This window comes from Dermacentor albipictus, chromosome 5 (genome assembly GCF_038994185.2).
Source record: "Dermacentor albipictus isolate Rhodes 1998 colony chromosome 5, USDA_Dalb.pri_finalv2, whole genome shotgun sequence".
NCBI lineage: Eukaryota > Metazoa > Arthropoda > Arachnida > Ixodida > Ixodidae > Dermacentor > Dermacentor albipictus.
Window position 1 is genome coordinate 170,286,626 of NC_091825.1, and position 18,270 is coordinate 170,304,895.

Sequence of the window (18,270 nt, forward strand, 5' to 3'; positions counted from 1 at the left end):
GAGAGAGAGAAGGTGCCACAGCAAAAGAAAGAGAAGCATCGGTATTTCATTTATTATCTTATTATTCTCATCTTCTGCACAACGCGCTTTGCGTAACCTGTCGTTCAGCCGTAGAACTAGGCAAGGAATTTGGCTGAGCGTAACAGGCCAACAGGGCCGTGGACTGCTGATAGGGGCCAGGCAGCGCAGAAAGTAGAGTTCCTCGGAGCGGCCCAGTCGAACCCATTTCGTGCAGCGAAGCTCTCGTTACGTCGACAGAAATGACACGGCTAGGCGAGATCTTCTGGTGGGAGAGAGCTACATAAAAATCGTTGAGTTGGTATAATCCTTCAGAACGTGCGCTAAGTTTGCGCACCTGTTGCTTTTCCATGGCGTTTCTATGCCCCGTGAGAATACGACGAGGGAAACGAAAGAAAGGTGAGAAGCTAGGTTGAAACTTGCTCTTCTGTGTAATGTGTAGCAGAGGACTTTTAGGTACGGCACACTCGCACGGTCTGGCAGGTCGCGCGCATCGTAACTGATTTCTAACCCCTATTCATTTATTTATTTATTTCATTTACGTCTAAGTTAATGTATTAGTGAAAACTTTGGAGTGCAGTCAGTGAGCGTCGTGCTTTACTTCTAATAACTGTCCAAAAAAATCGGCACCGTTCTGCATAATATGATTAATTAACTTGACGTAAACCTGACAGGCTGACAGTTCTACAGAAATGTTTCAGAAGCCGGTCTCTAATATCGGAAACATTACGTTGTGCACAATGGTATAGTTTAGCGATCCAAGTACATTTATACGACATTTATTGTCGTTTATTTACTGCACCGAACCGGTCGGATATCCATGTCATGTATGGGGAAAAAGTTTGCGAGCAGAAGTGAAGGCCGGTGCACAGACGTGTTTTCCCGGCATGTGTATACGTTTTACTGTAGGTACGAAGTTAGTGATGGTTCATTAATCTGTCAGGTAACACTGTCGCACGGCGCACTTTCGATCGGGATCGAATTTTTCTGTCGCGGTTGGCTCCCTTGCGCAAGCTGCAGGAGGGAGCCAATCGCGGTCGAGAATTTCGATCCGGGTCGGGCGCGATCGAAAGCTGCCGCAGTTCCACACCGCGCCTTGTAAATCGGCCTGTATGCTTAAGGTTCACTCACTCTAGGCCGACCCGACACCTATTTCGGTCTGCCGACTGTTGGCGACAGCGTTTTTTTCCTTCGTGTCGGCGCCTCTGTTACTCTGTTCGACGCCGACAATGTGCCGATGGTCGGCGTCGGTACAGTGCGACTGTCACGGCTTGTCACCCGTTCTCACTCGGCGCGAAATCGTCGACGGGGTATACAAGCCGGTTGGTCGTTCTGTACTCAAGCGTGTGTGTGTGTGTATATATTTATAATGTATGGACTGACAATGACAAAAATAAAAGAAACACAAAAAACGCTAGAACACTAACACAAATGCACTTGATCTAGATCAATGATGAATACAAAAGAAATACAACGAACAGTTGACAGTAAATATAGAAATTAACACTAGACAAAACACGCTTAACGGTGGTCGACAGAGTTCAAAAGAAAGCAAATGATGGCATACACATGGCCGGAGAGCTGTAGTAAGTCCATAAAGCGTGGAGTCGAAGGCAGAGCTTTCCCGAAGAATGCTCGCAAACCGATCTCATTGCGGTGGATGCGATTCCTGGGCTGGGTTTCCTGGCAGTCTAGGTCGGGCATCTACCCTCAAGCAGGTTGAGCTTACTTGAGGGGAACTACTGTGAGCTCCATTGCAGACCTTGGCTTTTTGTCTTTGACGCTAACTAGTAAGTCGCAGTTCAGACGCGGCTAGGCAGCCCAGGCGATACTGCACGGCACTAGCTCCTTGACGCTTTTCAGCAGATTGGAGGCTCAGCTTCTAGACTGCCCAGCTTGACCTAAAACCTGCATTTAAATAACTTCTCCTTTCCCTAGTTCCCTGTGATGGGGAACGGCAGATATTGGTAGATAGTTCTGCGGAAACCCACTAGGTGGAGGGAAGTAAACTTTGCGGGGTTTCCAATTAATTGTTTGGCGGCCATTAATTACTTCTCTCCACCTTGTGGGTTTCCGCAGAACTATTACGTCAAACTCTTGCCTTTGCTTTGAGTTGTTGACTCAATCCGCCTGGTTAGCTCAGATGGTAGAGTGGCTGCTCCGGAAAGGCGGTGGTCCCGGGTTCGAGTCCCAGACCAGGACGAAGTTTTCTTCAACTGCGAGGCTTTTTTTTTCGAGGAACACATATGGGTTTCCCTTGTAGCAATTGCTCCGATTGGGTGGATGTCTCACTTTTGCTTAATTAATTTGATTGAGAAGTCTTTTTGCGCAAAAGACTTTCGAGTGCCTGTGTGACGGGTACAATATGCTTAATTTGTGTGATGACAAACTTTGTTGCGAGCATGGATGCTGGTGTGCTCAAAATTTGGTGAAATTGATATGCAGCCTGAAGTTATAATTCATATTTATTGCTTGCAGAGTAATTTGGTCTCTTACGCCCCATTGTTATTTCTGGTGCAAGTGACAAGTGCCACACTATATGGAATGAGTACTAGATTTAAAACTTTAATTAAGCACACTTGCAGTGTTGCTGTCATCAAGGTTTTTGCTGTGAAGGCGTTGTCATCTGCTCTTGAACTCCATTGCCTGCCATCTGCAGCTTGTCAATATCTTGCATTATTCGGCACTGGAAATTAGCAATTGTGAAATAACAATTTTGTCTTGCAATGCTAAATTTTATAAGAACAACAAGGGCAGTTGCATTAACTTCCACACAGTTCTATTTGAGAAATTACACAAACTTGCATGGCAGAGCATAACTTATCCATACAACCTATGGCACAACAAATGAAATTAGAAAAATAAATTCAGCCAGATCTGGAAAAAGAAGTGGAAAAAAAAAAAGGATTCACTGGCGATTACGAGAATCCCTAATACAAAACTTGAGCAGCCACATTTTGATGGCGGCGAAATGCGAAAACACCCATGTACTTAGATTTAGGTGCAGGTTAAAGAACCTCAGGTGGTCCAACATTACGGCATGCCTCATAATCGGACCGTTTTGGCAACCATAATATAATTTATTTTGTCTCGTTGGGCATGTTGCAAACAGAGTGAAATGTGGCGCGACTGCCTGGCTAATTGGGAGATTGCGAGATGGCGCATGGGTGATGTGTGGGCACGATCTGTAGCAGCCGCCGCAGACAGACCTCTGCTCATGCAGCTGTTTTTATACAGACGACTTGCACTACTCTGGCGCCATCTCGTAGCCATCATCGCCACAAAGCCCGTCTTGCATGGCACTACGCTTCTCATACTTTTGCCATACACTCCTCCTTGCGCTCTCTTTGCTATTGTCGTCTTTCATCTTCCACTGCGCTTCACGTTCGCTTTCATCCTTCGCCGTGTTCATTGCCGTGATAATTGAAAGACAATGCTGACGCTCGCCGCAGGAACGTGCGTCTGAGAACTGCGCTCTAAAAAAAGCTCTATATGCATGCAATCAGAAAACCTGATGCAAAGCAAGGCACAGATAATAACTTTCTAAATTATTATTATTCATAAAAATACTGCAGTAGATAGGGCCTAAGCAGGAGGGGCAATACAAAGCATGATACATTGATAATAACACGACAGACTGCTACAATAGCCAAAAATCAAGGAAACTGCAAAAAACAATACATATCAGTGAATATACTCGTACCAGTGAAAATACATGGACAATGTAAGCACTAAAATCTTAAACAAAGGCACTTTATACAAGAACTTCTGGGATAAAAATGGTTAAACGACAGCTGACACGGTTTGAACAAATTATGTAGACGTGGCGGGTACAGCTACAGTGAAACATTTGTGCCACAATTTAAGTGAATCGTCTCATATTAAGAGAGCTGCGGATGATTAAATGTTATCCTTCTCCCTAACCATGCTTTTTCTCCTCAGCTCGTTTCGCGAGAGGTCGGGGCTAAGCTCCACCTTTACTGGCTCTGCATGATGACGTGATGTCGTGTAATCTATTTCCTGTGTCTTGGAGCCAGCACACAAAGTCTCTCCAACCACCCCTCTAGCCTCCTGGCGGTCGATCTCCTGAGAGAGTTATTCAAGCAATGTGTGTTGCAAGCGTTCTCACCTACCGTGGCCGCTTAGTGGCTATGGTGCTGGGCTGCTCATTACGAGGTTGCGGGAGACTGAATACCGGCCACGGCGGCCGCATTACAGCGCCACTACAGCATGCCTCATAATCAGATCATGGTTTTGGCATGTAAAACTCCATTATTAAATTTTTTAGCATTCTGTTACAGTGCCAAGCTTGTCCGGTATTCTGGTAAACGGAGGCAAGCTGAGTGTTTTGGCGGATGGGCAGAGGCGTTAACCCTCCATACCTTCCATACTACTACCACTGCAATGAAGTGGCTTGAGCATAAACATGGGCGGTCGCACGGTGCAGTCACCTGGTGGCACAGAGCTTAAAGCGACCCTGCACGACTTTTTATCGAAGTATAGAAATACATTTGAAGTTATAATAAGCTATTTCAGAAATACTTACCACAAAAAGTACTTCAATGAGTTATTGGCAATAGGTCTCCTCGATTTGGCTGCACCTTTTGCACTAGTTCAGAAAAGTGTTGTGCCAGTGCAGCACCAGTTCTTGAAGTGTGAGTGTAGCGTGACACTAGCGCTTTTCGGTGCAGCGGTCAAATCGAGGACAAAAGTGCAGAAACGTACAGGCCTTCGTCTGCTGCGACTGGGCGGCTGTGGCTTTTCTTTTGTTGGTGTGTCATTATTCAGAAAGCATGACCAAGCGTGGTTTCCACACCTTTCTGAATCATATATGGCACGTTTCAAACGACTGACCGATGTGGTTTCGCGCATACTTAACGTCGAGGTAGCGGTAAGCTCGTGAAAATTAATACAAATGACTGTGACCTGAGGGAAAATCCCGGCCTTCAGTGCACTTAGCAGCAGTTGAACCCGGAAAGCGCCCTTAACAAGATGCTGCAGACACATCCTGAAGAAGACTGGCGTCCGTGCTGCGTTACTAATAGCAGGCGCCGTCAATGCCGTCTACCAACACCCGCACGGCCACGGAGCCACATGTGTCGTCTGCTATCAAAAGCCTTGCACTACGTGCGCGAGAAAAGAACTTGCGGAGAGTCTAGTGCCGAAGTGTACATGAACTCGTGCAGCACGACGTCAAATCAAGTGCCGAAGTGCAGGTGGCGCTAGCTGCACTGGCAAATCAAGTGCTAGAGTGCTGCACCCCCTGAACTAGTGCAGAAAGTGCAGCCAAATTGAGGAGACCTAATCAAACATGCCCTTCGCGGTGCGTCTGCTCCTTCTTCATGCCTTGCACTGCGAAGTTCAAATTTTATTTTGGACATTAGCCTAGGTGCTACTACTTCAGGTTTAGGCGCCCACGACATGCCAGATGTAAGGCAAATGCAGTTGTCCTCAGCAAGCTGCAGTCAGCTCAGCCAGTGGACTCGTCGTGGCAACCCGTGGCTGCCGTGGTATGTACTATGTAGCAGACTGCAGCTACATGCAACTGTAGTATGTAGGTATGTGCAGTGTTTACTTTGTGCACAACAGGGCTTGACTACATGCTCACACTCATATGCTCCAATGAACAGTCCAGCATACTCCAGTCTGAGCGGGCTACATGGTGTGGACCGGCTTTGTCCTTCAACTTGGCCGATGGGTAGTAGCCACATCCAACTTGCACATATTGAAGCACTCAGTACAAAGAGAAGTCTGCCAAGACTAACTAGGAGCGGCCAGGATTGAGCGCGTGCTGGCAAACATGTGTGTGGTCTGACCTCAAGTTTTCCATGGTTAGAGGCTAGTTGAGCATTCAAAACTAGTTGAAATTAGCGAGGCCCGGCAGCTGAGAGACCAATAAGCAGGGTGGCCAAAGTTTGATTCCTATGCGGGTGGCCAAAGTTTGATTCCTATGCGGGTGGCCGTGGCCGAACATGAGCAGATGATAGTCGGCTTCTTACAGAAGTATGCAATTATGATCGAAATTCGAAAGCAAATTTTCGCTTGCTTCAACCTGTTTAATAATATCAAACTTTGTCAATAAACATACACAGTAACACTATAAAGAAGCACATGGATCCAAAAACCCTTCTTGATTTATGTCAGCTATTGTGCAAAGCAGCCACATATGGAAATCTGCTAAAACCTTAGTATAATGAAATTCTTGATATAACAAACTATTTAACCTTTCATAACCCCTTGTCCATAGAACACCATCCATTTAGAACCTCAATATAACGACGTGTGTCTGTATGCGATTTCAATATAACGAAATTCCACTGCCGCCGCAAAGGAATGCTGAGACAATAAATGGAAACTTTCGCCGACGCAGATGGTCAAATTATTGAATTACAAGCGGCTGCTTGCAAATGCACCTCCCAAATCGTGCGATAAGATCTTATCGCGCCCTGCACGCTGTCTGCTTTAGGTGCAAGGGTCAAACACGATATATGATGGCTTCACGAGTGCCGCCTTCCCGCGCAAACAAAGAGAAAGAGGGGTAGGGAAGCTAGTTCGCAGTAACATCAACAGTAATCACATTGACAGTAATCAGCAACATTGTTGAACCCCTGTCGTTTTGGAGACTTCACACTGTCAAGTGGCCAGTGCTTTCTCGCTGCGCGCTGAGTCTTCTGGCTCTCCCTGTTTCTAGTGCAAACATTGAAAGGGCATTTTCAAAGCTGAGAATCATTAATCGAAAGAAGCACGCTTCCATCAGTGGCAGCAACCTTGTAAAGTATGTTTGCATTTATTACAACAAGCTTAATATGCACAAATGTAGTGTTCTGTGTGTATATGTGTGTGCATTCAAACCTTCCAGACAATTAAAATATGTTTCGTGTGTTCTAATGTTTTTCATGTTCAGATATCATTTCATCTAAAATTTTGGAGTATTCAGAATAATGCAATATTAAACTCCGAACTTTGGAGACTTGGGTACTTACGAGAAATAAACTCCGATAAACACAGAATTTCTGCCAAAAAATAAACTCCGGAAAACACCCTCCGAATTTCAAGAAAAATCTACTCTGAAAACACGGAGCCCTAATTGTAACATAAGCAGACGACACTTGCTGTGTGCCGGAACTGCTTGAGTGTAGTGGTAAATTGTCATTGTGTATTCTCTTTCTGTTACTTTCCCTTCATAGGGACAAATTAACCGACATTCCAAGTTTTACGAACATTAGTTCACCATAAAGTTGGAAAAATTGTCGATGACGCAACCTGAGTAGCCAATCAAATAGCTCGCCCAAGTGACGTCACGTGCGCTAGCTGCGTAGAGTTTAACGGGGTGACATAAATTCAGGGGAGTGGCGCCACTGCGATCGGTATCGACGCACGTTTTTAAAACCTTATAATAAATTACAGCAGACTGCTTAAATTTGTCACTTAATGGTCAGAAAAACCTACCCTAATGACTTAGTACATTCATACATCCAGGTGACCCGCAGTGTGAAAGACAGTCATCTGGCAGATTATTCCAGTTACTTAAATGCTTCAGAACGAATGAGAATGAAATTTCTCTTTATTCTTTCTTTTTGCAAAATAAAATGTTGGGAGAGAGTAAGCAAGCATCATAAGCATGGCAGAAGATAAGGAAGGAACAGTTGAGTACTGAACTTAAAGTGAATCAAATATTCATTTGTATACAGATACCATATAATGGAAGTGTGCAAGTTTTAGCCTGATGTAATATTCATAAGGATGCGGCACTTGCAGAAGTTTGTGACATAAGAATTGGAGCTTCGAAGGGGCAGAAGTACCAGAAATGGGAATGTAGAAATTTTTTTCAACATCCACTGCACCGAATCTGATAAGGTTCGTTGCATTTAAGAGAAACAGTGACTGTAGGAAATTGTTTTTTTAACAGAAATTGTGTAAAACTGTGAAATAGTACGAAGTTTACACAACTTTGTAATCAAGTAATCGATAACAATATCACAATTCTGTATACTGTACCTATTAAGACATCTAAAGCAGACAAAATTGATGTATATTATACAGCACTCTCAAATATACGTCAAATTCACGGGCAGATATATTGCATGGTTTGGAAATACAGTACATAATAAATGTGAAGTCAACCTGAGCCATATTTTCACTGGCAGAAATGGCTACCTCGAAATTTCGAGATAGCGACGAAATAGCCTGCAGCTATCGCCAATGTGCTGGGAAGAAGGAATCTGGAGAAGTCATAAAAATAGGTTGCTAATGGGAAGGAGTAGAGCTTTAGAAAAGGCTGCAAAAATCTGGCATCTAGTGGAATAATTTAAGCCTGCATATTATTAGCCGCGAATCTCAGCAGACCAAACCACTGACACATTGCCTGTCTTTTCACTAGTATTGGAGGGCGCAGCCTGCAGCTGAATTTAAGCATAGCATTTTTTTTTTTTTACCTTAACACCTTTTCTTCCTTGGCTACCACAACCAACTTTGTCTTTATTTGATTGCTTAGTGTTTACCTTGCTGAATAAAAAGGTGTTTGGTGAAGACATGTATGTTGTGAGCATAGTGAATGCAGTGCACTAAATAAATAAATGAATTTCACTTAGAGAGGTAGTGTTTCACCTAAGCATAACATCTTTCTTTTTGAGAATTGTAGCATTAGTTTGTCTGTATATGGTAGCTAATCCTCACTTATCTTCTTAGTAGCTGTATTTATGTTGTTTCAGAAAGTGAACCAACAGTGACATCCGCTTCGAAATAGTAATGTGTGCATACACATGGGTCCTAGGCAAAATATTGCAGCCAGGAGCTTATCTATAGCTGTTGGTTGCAGTCAGCCAACCCCTAAAGCTCATAAATTGCAGCAAACCACTTGATGTACTAGCCTGGACTACTAGTGTTTAGTGCAGAAATGAACGCTGAAAAAGGATCAGACTAAAGACAGATGTGGCCTGTAATTTCTGTGCTGAATTATGAAATTTCTTTAGCAACAGGTCCATTCCTTGGTCTAACTCCAATACTATAGCAGCCAATGTTTTGGTTAAGCAGGTGCACACAGTCCAGTCGCCTTTCAGCACAAGCATGGAGCAAAAGTGTCACTGGCACTGGGCTGCTTTGCCAAGTCTAGAGCCTGACAAAGTCAACATGCTATCGACTTAGGAGTTTGTGGGTTTTTGTGTTGGTTTGTTTCCGACAAAAGTTATGCTTCAAATTTTCCTTGAACAAAGAAGCATGTGCTGTCATGCATACCAAATATGCTGTGTCATCGTAAGACCTGCCTTTTTTTCTCTCGCATACAGAAAGCAATGAAAAACTATCTGCACGTACACCGAGCATTGGCCGCATCACAGGCAGTGCCAGCATCGAAACGTTGGTGCGTGTGGGCATTGAGAAAGAACATGGCTTGTCACCGGATTCCAAAGTGGTAGTGCTGCATGATTTCACACCATGTGTAGATGACGAGCTCGAGGTGCGGCGTGGTCAAATCGTCAATGTGCTCTACCAGGAGAACGATTGGGTGTATGTCATTGCTTCTGAGACTGGTCATGAAGGCTTCATCCCCCACTCATACTGTGCTCCCTATGGCAGCCAGCTTGGTGACCTGGCCTTGACAGTGCGTCACAAAAAGCTTCCACGTGGTGTGGATGATGAACTTCTAGACCAGACATCATCACGAGGCACGCACTCTGTTGACAGCGGGCAGCAGTCAGACGCTGAAAGTTTTGGTGGTGCTGCTGTCGCCGCCAACAGTGGTCAAGAGCAGTGCGCTAGGGTTCACTCGGCACCAGGCCGCTCAAGCACAGCAGCTCTGCCCGATGTGCATCCATTCTTCAAAGACCCAGCTGGCCGCTATGTGGTGTTGTACACATTTGTGGCACGTGATGAGAACGATGTGAGTGTAGAGCGCGGTGAACTGGTGACCGTGTTGAACCACGAGGACCCTGACTGGTTCTGGGTGCTCCGCTCTGACGGCCAGGAAGGATTTGTGCCCAGTGCATTTGTGTGTCCAGCAGTCGCCGATTCTGTGCAGGGTGAGCACCTCCTTGCTTTGCATGCCTTTCAGCCATGGCATTTGGCCATGCTTTTTAGTTTAGTATAGGGCTCCCAGATGATGTCGCTGAGAGTGCGTCTAGTGTAGCGACTCCCTCTTATCTTTCGTTGCCTTCATCTTCATGAAATCTTCATGATGTCGCTTATTCTTAATACTTTTAAGGTCTAGGGACCTATGCAGGAATGAGTAGTGGGACATGATGTAGCCATAGTGCACATTTTTTCAATGCGTCATCACCTGTGGCATAAGCCGTTTGCTATCATGCATAGCTAAATGAAAGGGTTTGCTGTCAACGATTGCAGCAAAATAGGCTGCCCCCCCCCCCCCCCCCTTTCAATTGTGTGGTACAAGCTGAGTCAAAATATATCTGAGCACGATATGTTGACACACAGTCATAATAGATGTATAGTAATGATTGTAGGATAAACAAGCAATGAGTTGGTCTTTAATATCAGAGTTAGTGTAAAGTGGAAGCACAAACAAATGCTCTGTTGTTAGAATGCAAGGCCAGTTAGACTAAGGAGTAGTTTCATGGAAAAAATGCATGTGCCATTACTGGAGCGTTTAAAAAGAGTGAACTGAGTGGCACGGTACTGAATGGATTTCAGAATTCCTAATTGCACTACATATTTTTAAGTCAGTAGCTTATCCGGTTCCTACTTTACTGAACTAGCTACATATCTACCTCACCATACTGCACCACACTGGCACCCTCAACTTTTCAAAGTATGTTTCTTCATAACTTATTTCTAACTTTCTAATGAATATGTTCACATTCTTGATTTTCAGATTGGAAGTGTTCACTCAATCTTTATGTATGCTTTCTCTCAAATGTTCTTGAATTAATGATCCTTTCTTCATCAAACTTGTATGTGAACTCTTTGTTTATGGACAACGTTTCAGTAGTGTGTGTGTTCACTATATACAAATATTTACCTCCATTGTCAGACATTGTTTCATAAGAATGCTGTTCCACGGACTAACTTCAATTCTCTCTCTTGATAGTGTTTAACTCTTTAAGTGCTGTGGACAAGTTTTACTCGTTTACAATTAAATTTTTGACATTCGTGCCCTTGGGCATTCTTTCCAAGTGACAATAATGGGCCAATCTGGTTCAATCCATTTTGATGTTCTGCTGAGATTCCTTTTTGGCCTACAAATTTTGTTCCCCCTAGGTCTGTCCGGTAGTGATTCTCGAAATAGTGGCTGCCACTCATCTATTGCCACACCCCTCACGAAAACGTGCCTTTCATTTAATTGAGTCATCAAGCTCCGGAGATGTGCTGCATCTGTGTGAAAGCATTGACAGTGATGGCAGTGTTTTCTGTGCCTTAGACACATCTGTTGACTCTGATGTCTCCGACTACAACAATAGTTCTGATAGGGCACAGCAGTGAATGAATTTAGATGGACAAAACCTACCACCAGCACCTAAATTTGCATATTTTGAGACACAAGTTGTGAATTTATTACCCTCATGCCAGATATATTTCGATTCTGCAAAGAATTTGCTATCCAGATGTGCAATAAATAAAACTGTCATTTTCTGCATGCATTTCTTATTTTTTGCTAGCACCTCAAAGGTTAATATTGTTGTGATACGACAGACGCTCAAGAGACATGCCACAAATGAAGATGAGCACTTGGGGTTGGCACGAACTGGTTTCCATCTGGGAAACCAAACAGAGGGTCGCTCTCTAGCCTACGCCACCGGTGCAACTTGTAACGGGTAGCTGGCCTACGCTACGGGGGCATCACATGGAGGCTAAGCAGACCCACGCCATCGTCCTAGTTTTGTTGACGATGGTTGTTTCTTTCATGAAGATTACAAGGTCGAGAGGATGAGGAATGGAACAGGGGGTTTATTTACATTGGCATTGCAAACTTATTTACATAGAACAAGAAGTATCGCACTGGCCGGAGCACAGAGCACAGTACATCATTTTCGTAGCAGGATCTACAGATCAGCAGACTATATCTTTCTTGTGAGCACACATCAGAGCACTCTCACATACACTTGAGCAGTCCGCTTAAATCCCTTTGGTCCTCCTTAGATTTCTAGGTCAGGGAAATCTGTGGTCACACCTTCCTCCAACCAGAGTGTCCAAAGTTGCTGAAGACTCTGCCTTGAGACTGAGGGTGCGCATAAGCAGTCCGGCACCTTTCTTTCCCAAGCACAAAGAAAGGAGGCGAGCTTCTAGACAGGGATTGTTGTGCTCGACTCAAATTGTCACGTCTTCGTTGACCATGGCGGTTACCGGAGCCTGTGAGCAAACGGTGTAGAACACCGTTTTCCAGGAGTTTCTTGCTCCCATCGTCCTGGATGGCGACAGTAAACCATCAAACAACACTCGATCTGGCAAACATGTCTCGCCTTGTTGTTGCTGCAGGTCTGTTGGAGGGGACACATTGCTAGTTTCATGAAGCGATTCATCCTAGCGGTGCAGGAGAGGCTAGAAGGTCACTGCCCCCGCTGCCAGATTGTAACGATACTTAAAAGGAAGACATCCAGACACCGACCAAAATGGTTTAAAAATATATTTACGTTTTGGCTCCCCCACGGGAGCCTTATTCACACTGAAACAAGCGGCAGAGCTTGTGCCCTTTTTATGTGTAGCTCGAGACATGATTAAGACACTTGGCATACATGAATGGCAGATTCCCTTCATTGCCATTAAGAGTGTGTGCGGTGGTTTGGATGATTAAGGCATATAATGATTTCATTCCTTGGCAATCACGCAAGATTTTCCCCAGTTAATCGTATGTGACGTAGTCGCGCAGTGTTCGGCCAGGGCATTTGATGCAGCATGTCGTTACATCAATCCTGTGCTGTTGAAGTCTTGTTTTGAATTTGCCAGTTTTTCAAACAACAGTCCACACACAAAGTGACGTACACCACACCTGGGAACTTGCCCATTTCCAAAGGGTCTTTCAGATGCATGAGCTTGTGTCCGAGTGTCCGGTAGGGAATGTGCACAGCCTGCACACCATATGGCTGCACAATGCATGCAAATGTCTCGCTTATGCCTAGGATGTATGGTATCGAAGCCCGTTTTTTGGGAGGATCCAGAGTAGGTAGGTATTGTGCAAGCCAACCGACGCCCTACTGAGTCGATGAAGTACTCAGGGTATCCACAACCCATCACTTCCCACTGCAGAAGTGCATTGTTGTGTGCACGTTTTTCACCACATGACAATGAACATTGGTCTGTAAGCTATATGGAATAATATGCAGAGATTGCAGGTTTCTCAGTCACAAAGGCATAGAAATCGCCGAATGACTTATGTCTAGAGAAAATGTCTTCCAACGAAGCCAGGTATGAAGGTTACCTAGTCACACTTTTTGAAAACATGTCGTGGTCTGCTGGCCATTTATGCATGGGGTGGGGGATGGCTACCTGGTGCTAACAGTGCGTAGCTGTTGGTTGAGCTCAGGTCTTGTGCAAGCCTTATCAGCTCTTTCTTTTTATTACTATTTATTTATTATCTTACATGCACTTTCCATAGGTGGCGACTGCGTTTTGCTTCTCTACTTGCTCTTTTTCGACGAGCATTTCTGCATTTACCTTGAGGTGCATTAAGTCGGCAGCGAGTGGTGTATTTTGAAACATTGGGCTGGCCACTAGGGTTGCATCCTGTCACATGACAGCACCTAGAAAGGCAGACAGGGCATATAAGTGTGTTTTTTGTTAAAGTAGTGTCGATACAAAAACCTTTTATTTTTATTATTTAATAACTTTAAATTGTAGTATGAAGCATCAATTGCCTAGCATGCATCAAATCATTAATTATATCAGCATTTACTAGGACTGGTTTAAAACATGTACCAAGCGCTACACAACTATTACCCGAATTAGAAAGCAGGTTACACATCCCAGAAATCGCAAGTGGTTACTACGTAGTATCACTGACAATTGACGCATGTACCAGCCAGCCCGGCACAGTGGGCAAAGGCCACTAAATTGGGCCTTCCGTCCATTTTAACTCCTCCTTTGCATTTGATACGAGACAAGCACGCCACCCAGCTACTATTGCTTGCACCTTGCCTCCCTTTTTATCCCATTGGGTGCTCTATGCACTTGGCTTTCACAGAACAGTGTGGCCTGAGTAATTAAACTACATTTTACTGATTTCTTTACTTACTCACTTATTGTTTTATTTATTCATTTGTCTACCGAATTATTTATCAGAGCATGGGGCTCAGTGGTGTATGCTGCCATGTGATCACCACCTCCAATATGGGATCTAACCTGCTTCTTGCATCATGTCAAAGCGACACTGCACCAAGCATGTGTTTCAAAATTGGGTGCATTAGAATTAATTTCTGGCTTTATAGCTTAATTTACTGGGTTGTCAGCTAACAAGGAAAAAACTATGATGCAATATTTCTGTGTCAGTGCTACTTTCAGATCCCTCCCGACAACTTTCTAGCCTTGTGCAAACAACGTAGTGAAAAACAAGCGTTGCTTGTTGCTTGCTTCTTAACTACCTCCGCAGATAAGAAGACTGTTTGTTTATCTAAAACTGATCTTTTTGATGGCTTTCTAGAGAGCCAAGGAACTGTCCATGGTGCCATGCAGCCAGGCAGCAATGCCGTCTCTACCAGTGGTCATCACGGCAATGTGTCGAGCACTGCAGCTGCCACTGAAGAGCTGCGCTTCCACGGCAGTGAGCTTGTGATGCTTTATGACTACAAGGCTCAAGCACCTGATGACTTGACTGTGCGCCGTGGTGACTGGGTCTATGCCGACCTCTCTAATCAAACAGTGGAAGGGTGGCTATGGGCCTATGCACCAAAGGTGCACAAATATGGGTTCATCCCAAAGGCTTATGCTCGACCGCCTGCCATGACCTCATTGTGATCCTTGTACTCAGGGACAGTTCATAAAGTCCAAAACATAAGCAGTAAAGTCTTCAGAAAGGAAGCAAGAAGAATGAATGCACAGAAGGTAAGGGCTCAAAAAATTATGTCGCTAGTTGGGAGTGGTTACAGTGAGGGACAATGCCTGTGCCCTTCTGTTTTTTTTTTTTTTTCGTGCTTTCTGAATAAACCCCATGCACTGTTTACACTTCATCAATGTATCACTTTGTATCATTTTCAGCTGTGTGTTGAATGCATTTAATGTTTTGAAAAAAAAAAGAACATTTAGCTAGCACATTGAAGGCACCATATACTGTAAATTTATAATTGTTATTCTGTGGTAAAACATTGCCATGCCAACAGAGTTGGATTCACACTGAACTGCATCTTGCAGGAATCTGCATCTGCTTGCAGCAGAATTTATTGCTAGTGGGCCTTATCCAATTAGGATGTCACATTGATTCAGTGCACTGCAAGAATGCAGTATTAGAAAAACTGGTACCACAAACTTTCGGTGTCACAATTCTAACGAGCCATTTATGACAACTGTACAGCTCTATATGAAAATGCCACATGGTATGAAGACTCTAGCTATGTAGAAAAAGTCATCTTGTATTACTCCTATTTAGTAGTAAGCCAAAGCCATTTAAACAATACTCATTTTGTGTAACTTAGAATATCTAAACTTTTGCTGCTTTCCTTTTTGTCTAGAAAGGAAACAAACAAGTATGTGTGCCTTATTGTGAAGTGGCAAACTTATGCTGCACTTGTCGAGACGCCACTGAGGTTTTCACCTATACTCTGTTTTACCATTACTTGGCAAACGGCAAAGGCTGTGAAACCTGAGTACACCACGCTAAAGAGAGCCACCTGCTTTTTGACAGTTCGAGGAACCTAGATTGTTAAAAAAAAATTAAATTATGGGGCTTTACGTGCCAAAACCACTTTCCGATTGATTATGAGGCACGCCATAGTGGAGGACTGCGGAAATTTCGACCACCCGGGGTTCTTTAACATGCACCTAAATCTAAGTAAACAAGCTTTTCGCCCCCATCAAGATGCGGCCGCCGTGGCTGGGATTCGATCCCGCGACCTTGTGCTCAGCAGCCTAACACCATAGCCACTGAGCAACCACGGCGGGTACCTAGTTTGTGTGTTTTTTCTTTAAAATGCGAATCTCTCTGTTCAAAACAATCTTTGTCATCCTCATTACTAATCAACAGGCTTTTTTTTTTAAATATAAGTACACTTGAAACATTTTCTTTTGCTTCTTTCCGACACGTACATGTGGCACCCCATGGCTTTCCGATTGGGAATCAAGAAAGTTGGGCCATGGCCTCCGAGATCGGACAGCTTGTGCTTTTGTGCACCGCCCAATCTCTGAGGCCAGGGTTGAGTTAACGGACAAGGTGGCGATACCAAATAGGCAGGCATACACGGTGCATATATTGTTGAACACGCAAATCTGTGATGTTGAGTCACTTTAGCATCCGCTAAAAAGGATGAAGGCAAAAGCCTGCCCACTCACGAGGCATTGATTACTTTACTTGACATTTTAATTCTAAGGCATTGTTACTTCCTATTACTTGTCTTCTCCAAACAAAGGTGGGTTCGAATGCCTTGGTTAACTTTACCTTAATTTCGCCTTAACACCAAAGGCTAAGGGTTCGACTCTCGACCCTCACGATGTCAATTGGAATCTTCAAAATGTCAATTGGAATCTAAATTGGAGATATGGCCAGTTCGCCTACACCTCCAGTGGACTCGACTCCCACCAAAGGTTGCGGGCACGAGTGCCTTTGCCTTAACGCCAAAGTTAATGGGTTCGACTCCTCTCGACCTTCACAATGTCAATTGGAATCCAACTTGGAGATATGGCCAAGATATGGGATACAGCGCTGTGTATGTCGTCTTCGCAGTCCGTGTCTTTCGCGCTGTACGTTATTTTTGATATGGCCAGTTTGCCCATATCTCCAAGTGGGCTCGACTTCTGCCAAAGGTTGTGGGTACGAGTGCATTTATCTTGATTAACAGTACCTTAACACCAAAGGTCATGGATTTGAGTGCCTTAATCAACTCTATCTAAATGAACTGTGCCTTAATTCACTTTGCCATAGCACCAAAGATCGTGGATTCAACACGCACCAAAGGTCAAGGGTTAGCGCCCAATTTTGGTGCCATCACGGCAGTTGGTCAAATTTTTGTCTCGTGAACTCTCTAAGGCTTTCGCCTTCATAGTTTTCAAGTACCAAAGGTACACCTGTGTGATGCACCATGCTGCAGTGCTGCCATGACCGCATTCAGTGCAGGCTGGAGATTGAGGACGTGTCTAAGCAATCAGAGCCATCAGATTGTCACCACATGCTTAAAGGGGCCCCTTCACCAGGTTTGGGCATAGTACACAGACAAGCACGGCGCATATACGATGTGCTGATGATTGTGTCTGCAAAGTATCAAACCACTGCATTGTCTGCTAACAGCTGAAATTTCAAAGAAAAGCCTATGCGCCCTCACTTTCTGACAGATAAAGCTCACACAAATAGATATCTCTGCATCACACACACTGCCTGCAACATCACCAATTACGGCACAGGATTTAGGTAGATCACTGAAATGTAGAATGCATCAGCTGCCGCTGGAGATGGTCTGCGCAGCTAGAAAAAAAGAAATAAAGGGAGGCTCACGACGAAAATGTGACATGGTCCCACAGCTCTGGTATGGTAGAAGTAGTGGAAGGAGTGTTGCTTGCGGACTCTTGTCGAGGCAGAGGGGAGAGAGGGTCTTTTGACAGAAGCTGACCTACCGGCAGCATGGTGCCAGAACATTTCCATTTTTGCCATCTGCTCTAACAGTGAGCCAAATAAAGATTATTGTGGTAAAATCCCAGTAGATTTGCATGGTGCTTCGCTTTTTCCAGTGTAGTGAAGCAAAGATATTCAATGGGGGCTGGTGAGGGGCTTTATAAGTGGGGAAAAGTGATCAGTGCGAGGTTGCATTTGCATTGGATATTGCATTTACTATATTTCTTCTTTTGCTATTCGCGCAAGCTTTGTCCAGTTACTGCATGATTTCTCTGTGTTATACAGAGTATGGATAATGCGAGATGTGCTAACGCAATAACCTGCTTAATTTTTTTTAAGATTGAGCTTTTTGTTGTAGGTCACAAATCCTTGTCCAATATTTTATCCCTTTGCCTTTATATGGCATTATTATAGATACCTCTACATGGCCGAATTTAATCCTTATTGCCAATGTAACGACTCGGTGCTTCCTCAGTGGTGGCCTGAACAGCGCTCCGAGGCCCACATCACCAGCACCAGTGGATAAGGAGTAGAATTGAGCAACATACTCTTTT

At 44.2% G+C, this 18,270-nt stretch overlaps 1 protein-coding gene across 1 annotated transcript; it reads left to right on the forward strand.

Annotated features, from left to right (window-relative positions):
* The first annotated feature begins 24 nt into the window (after positions 1-24).
* Positions 25-15,128, forward strand: Dlish (Dachs ligand with SH3s). Its single transcript, XM_070539313.1, has 3 exons — positions 25-417; positions 9,303-10,034; positions 14,603-15,128. Exons 1-3 carry the CDS (start codon positions 369-371, stop codon positions 14,914-14,916), a joined length of 1,095 nt encoding a protein of 364 aa, XP_070395414.1. The 5' UTR covers positions 25-368; the 3' UTR covers positions 14,917-15,128.
* The last annotated feature ends 3,142 nt before the right edge of the window (positions 15,129-18,270 follow it).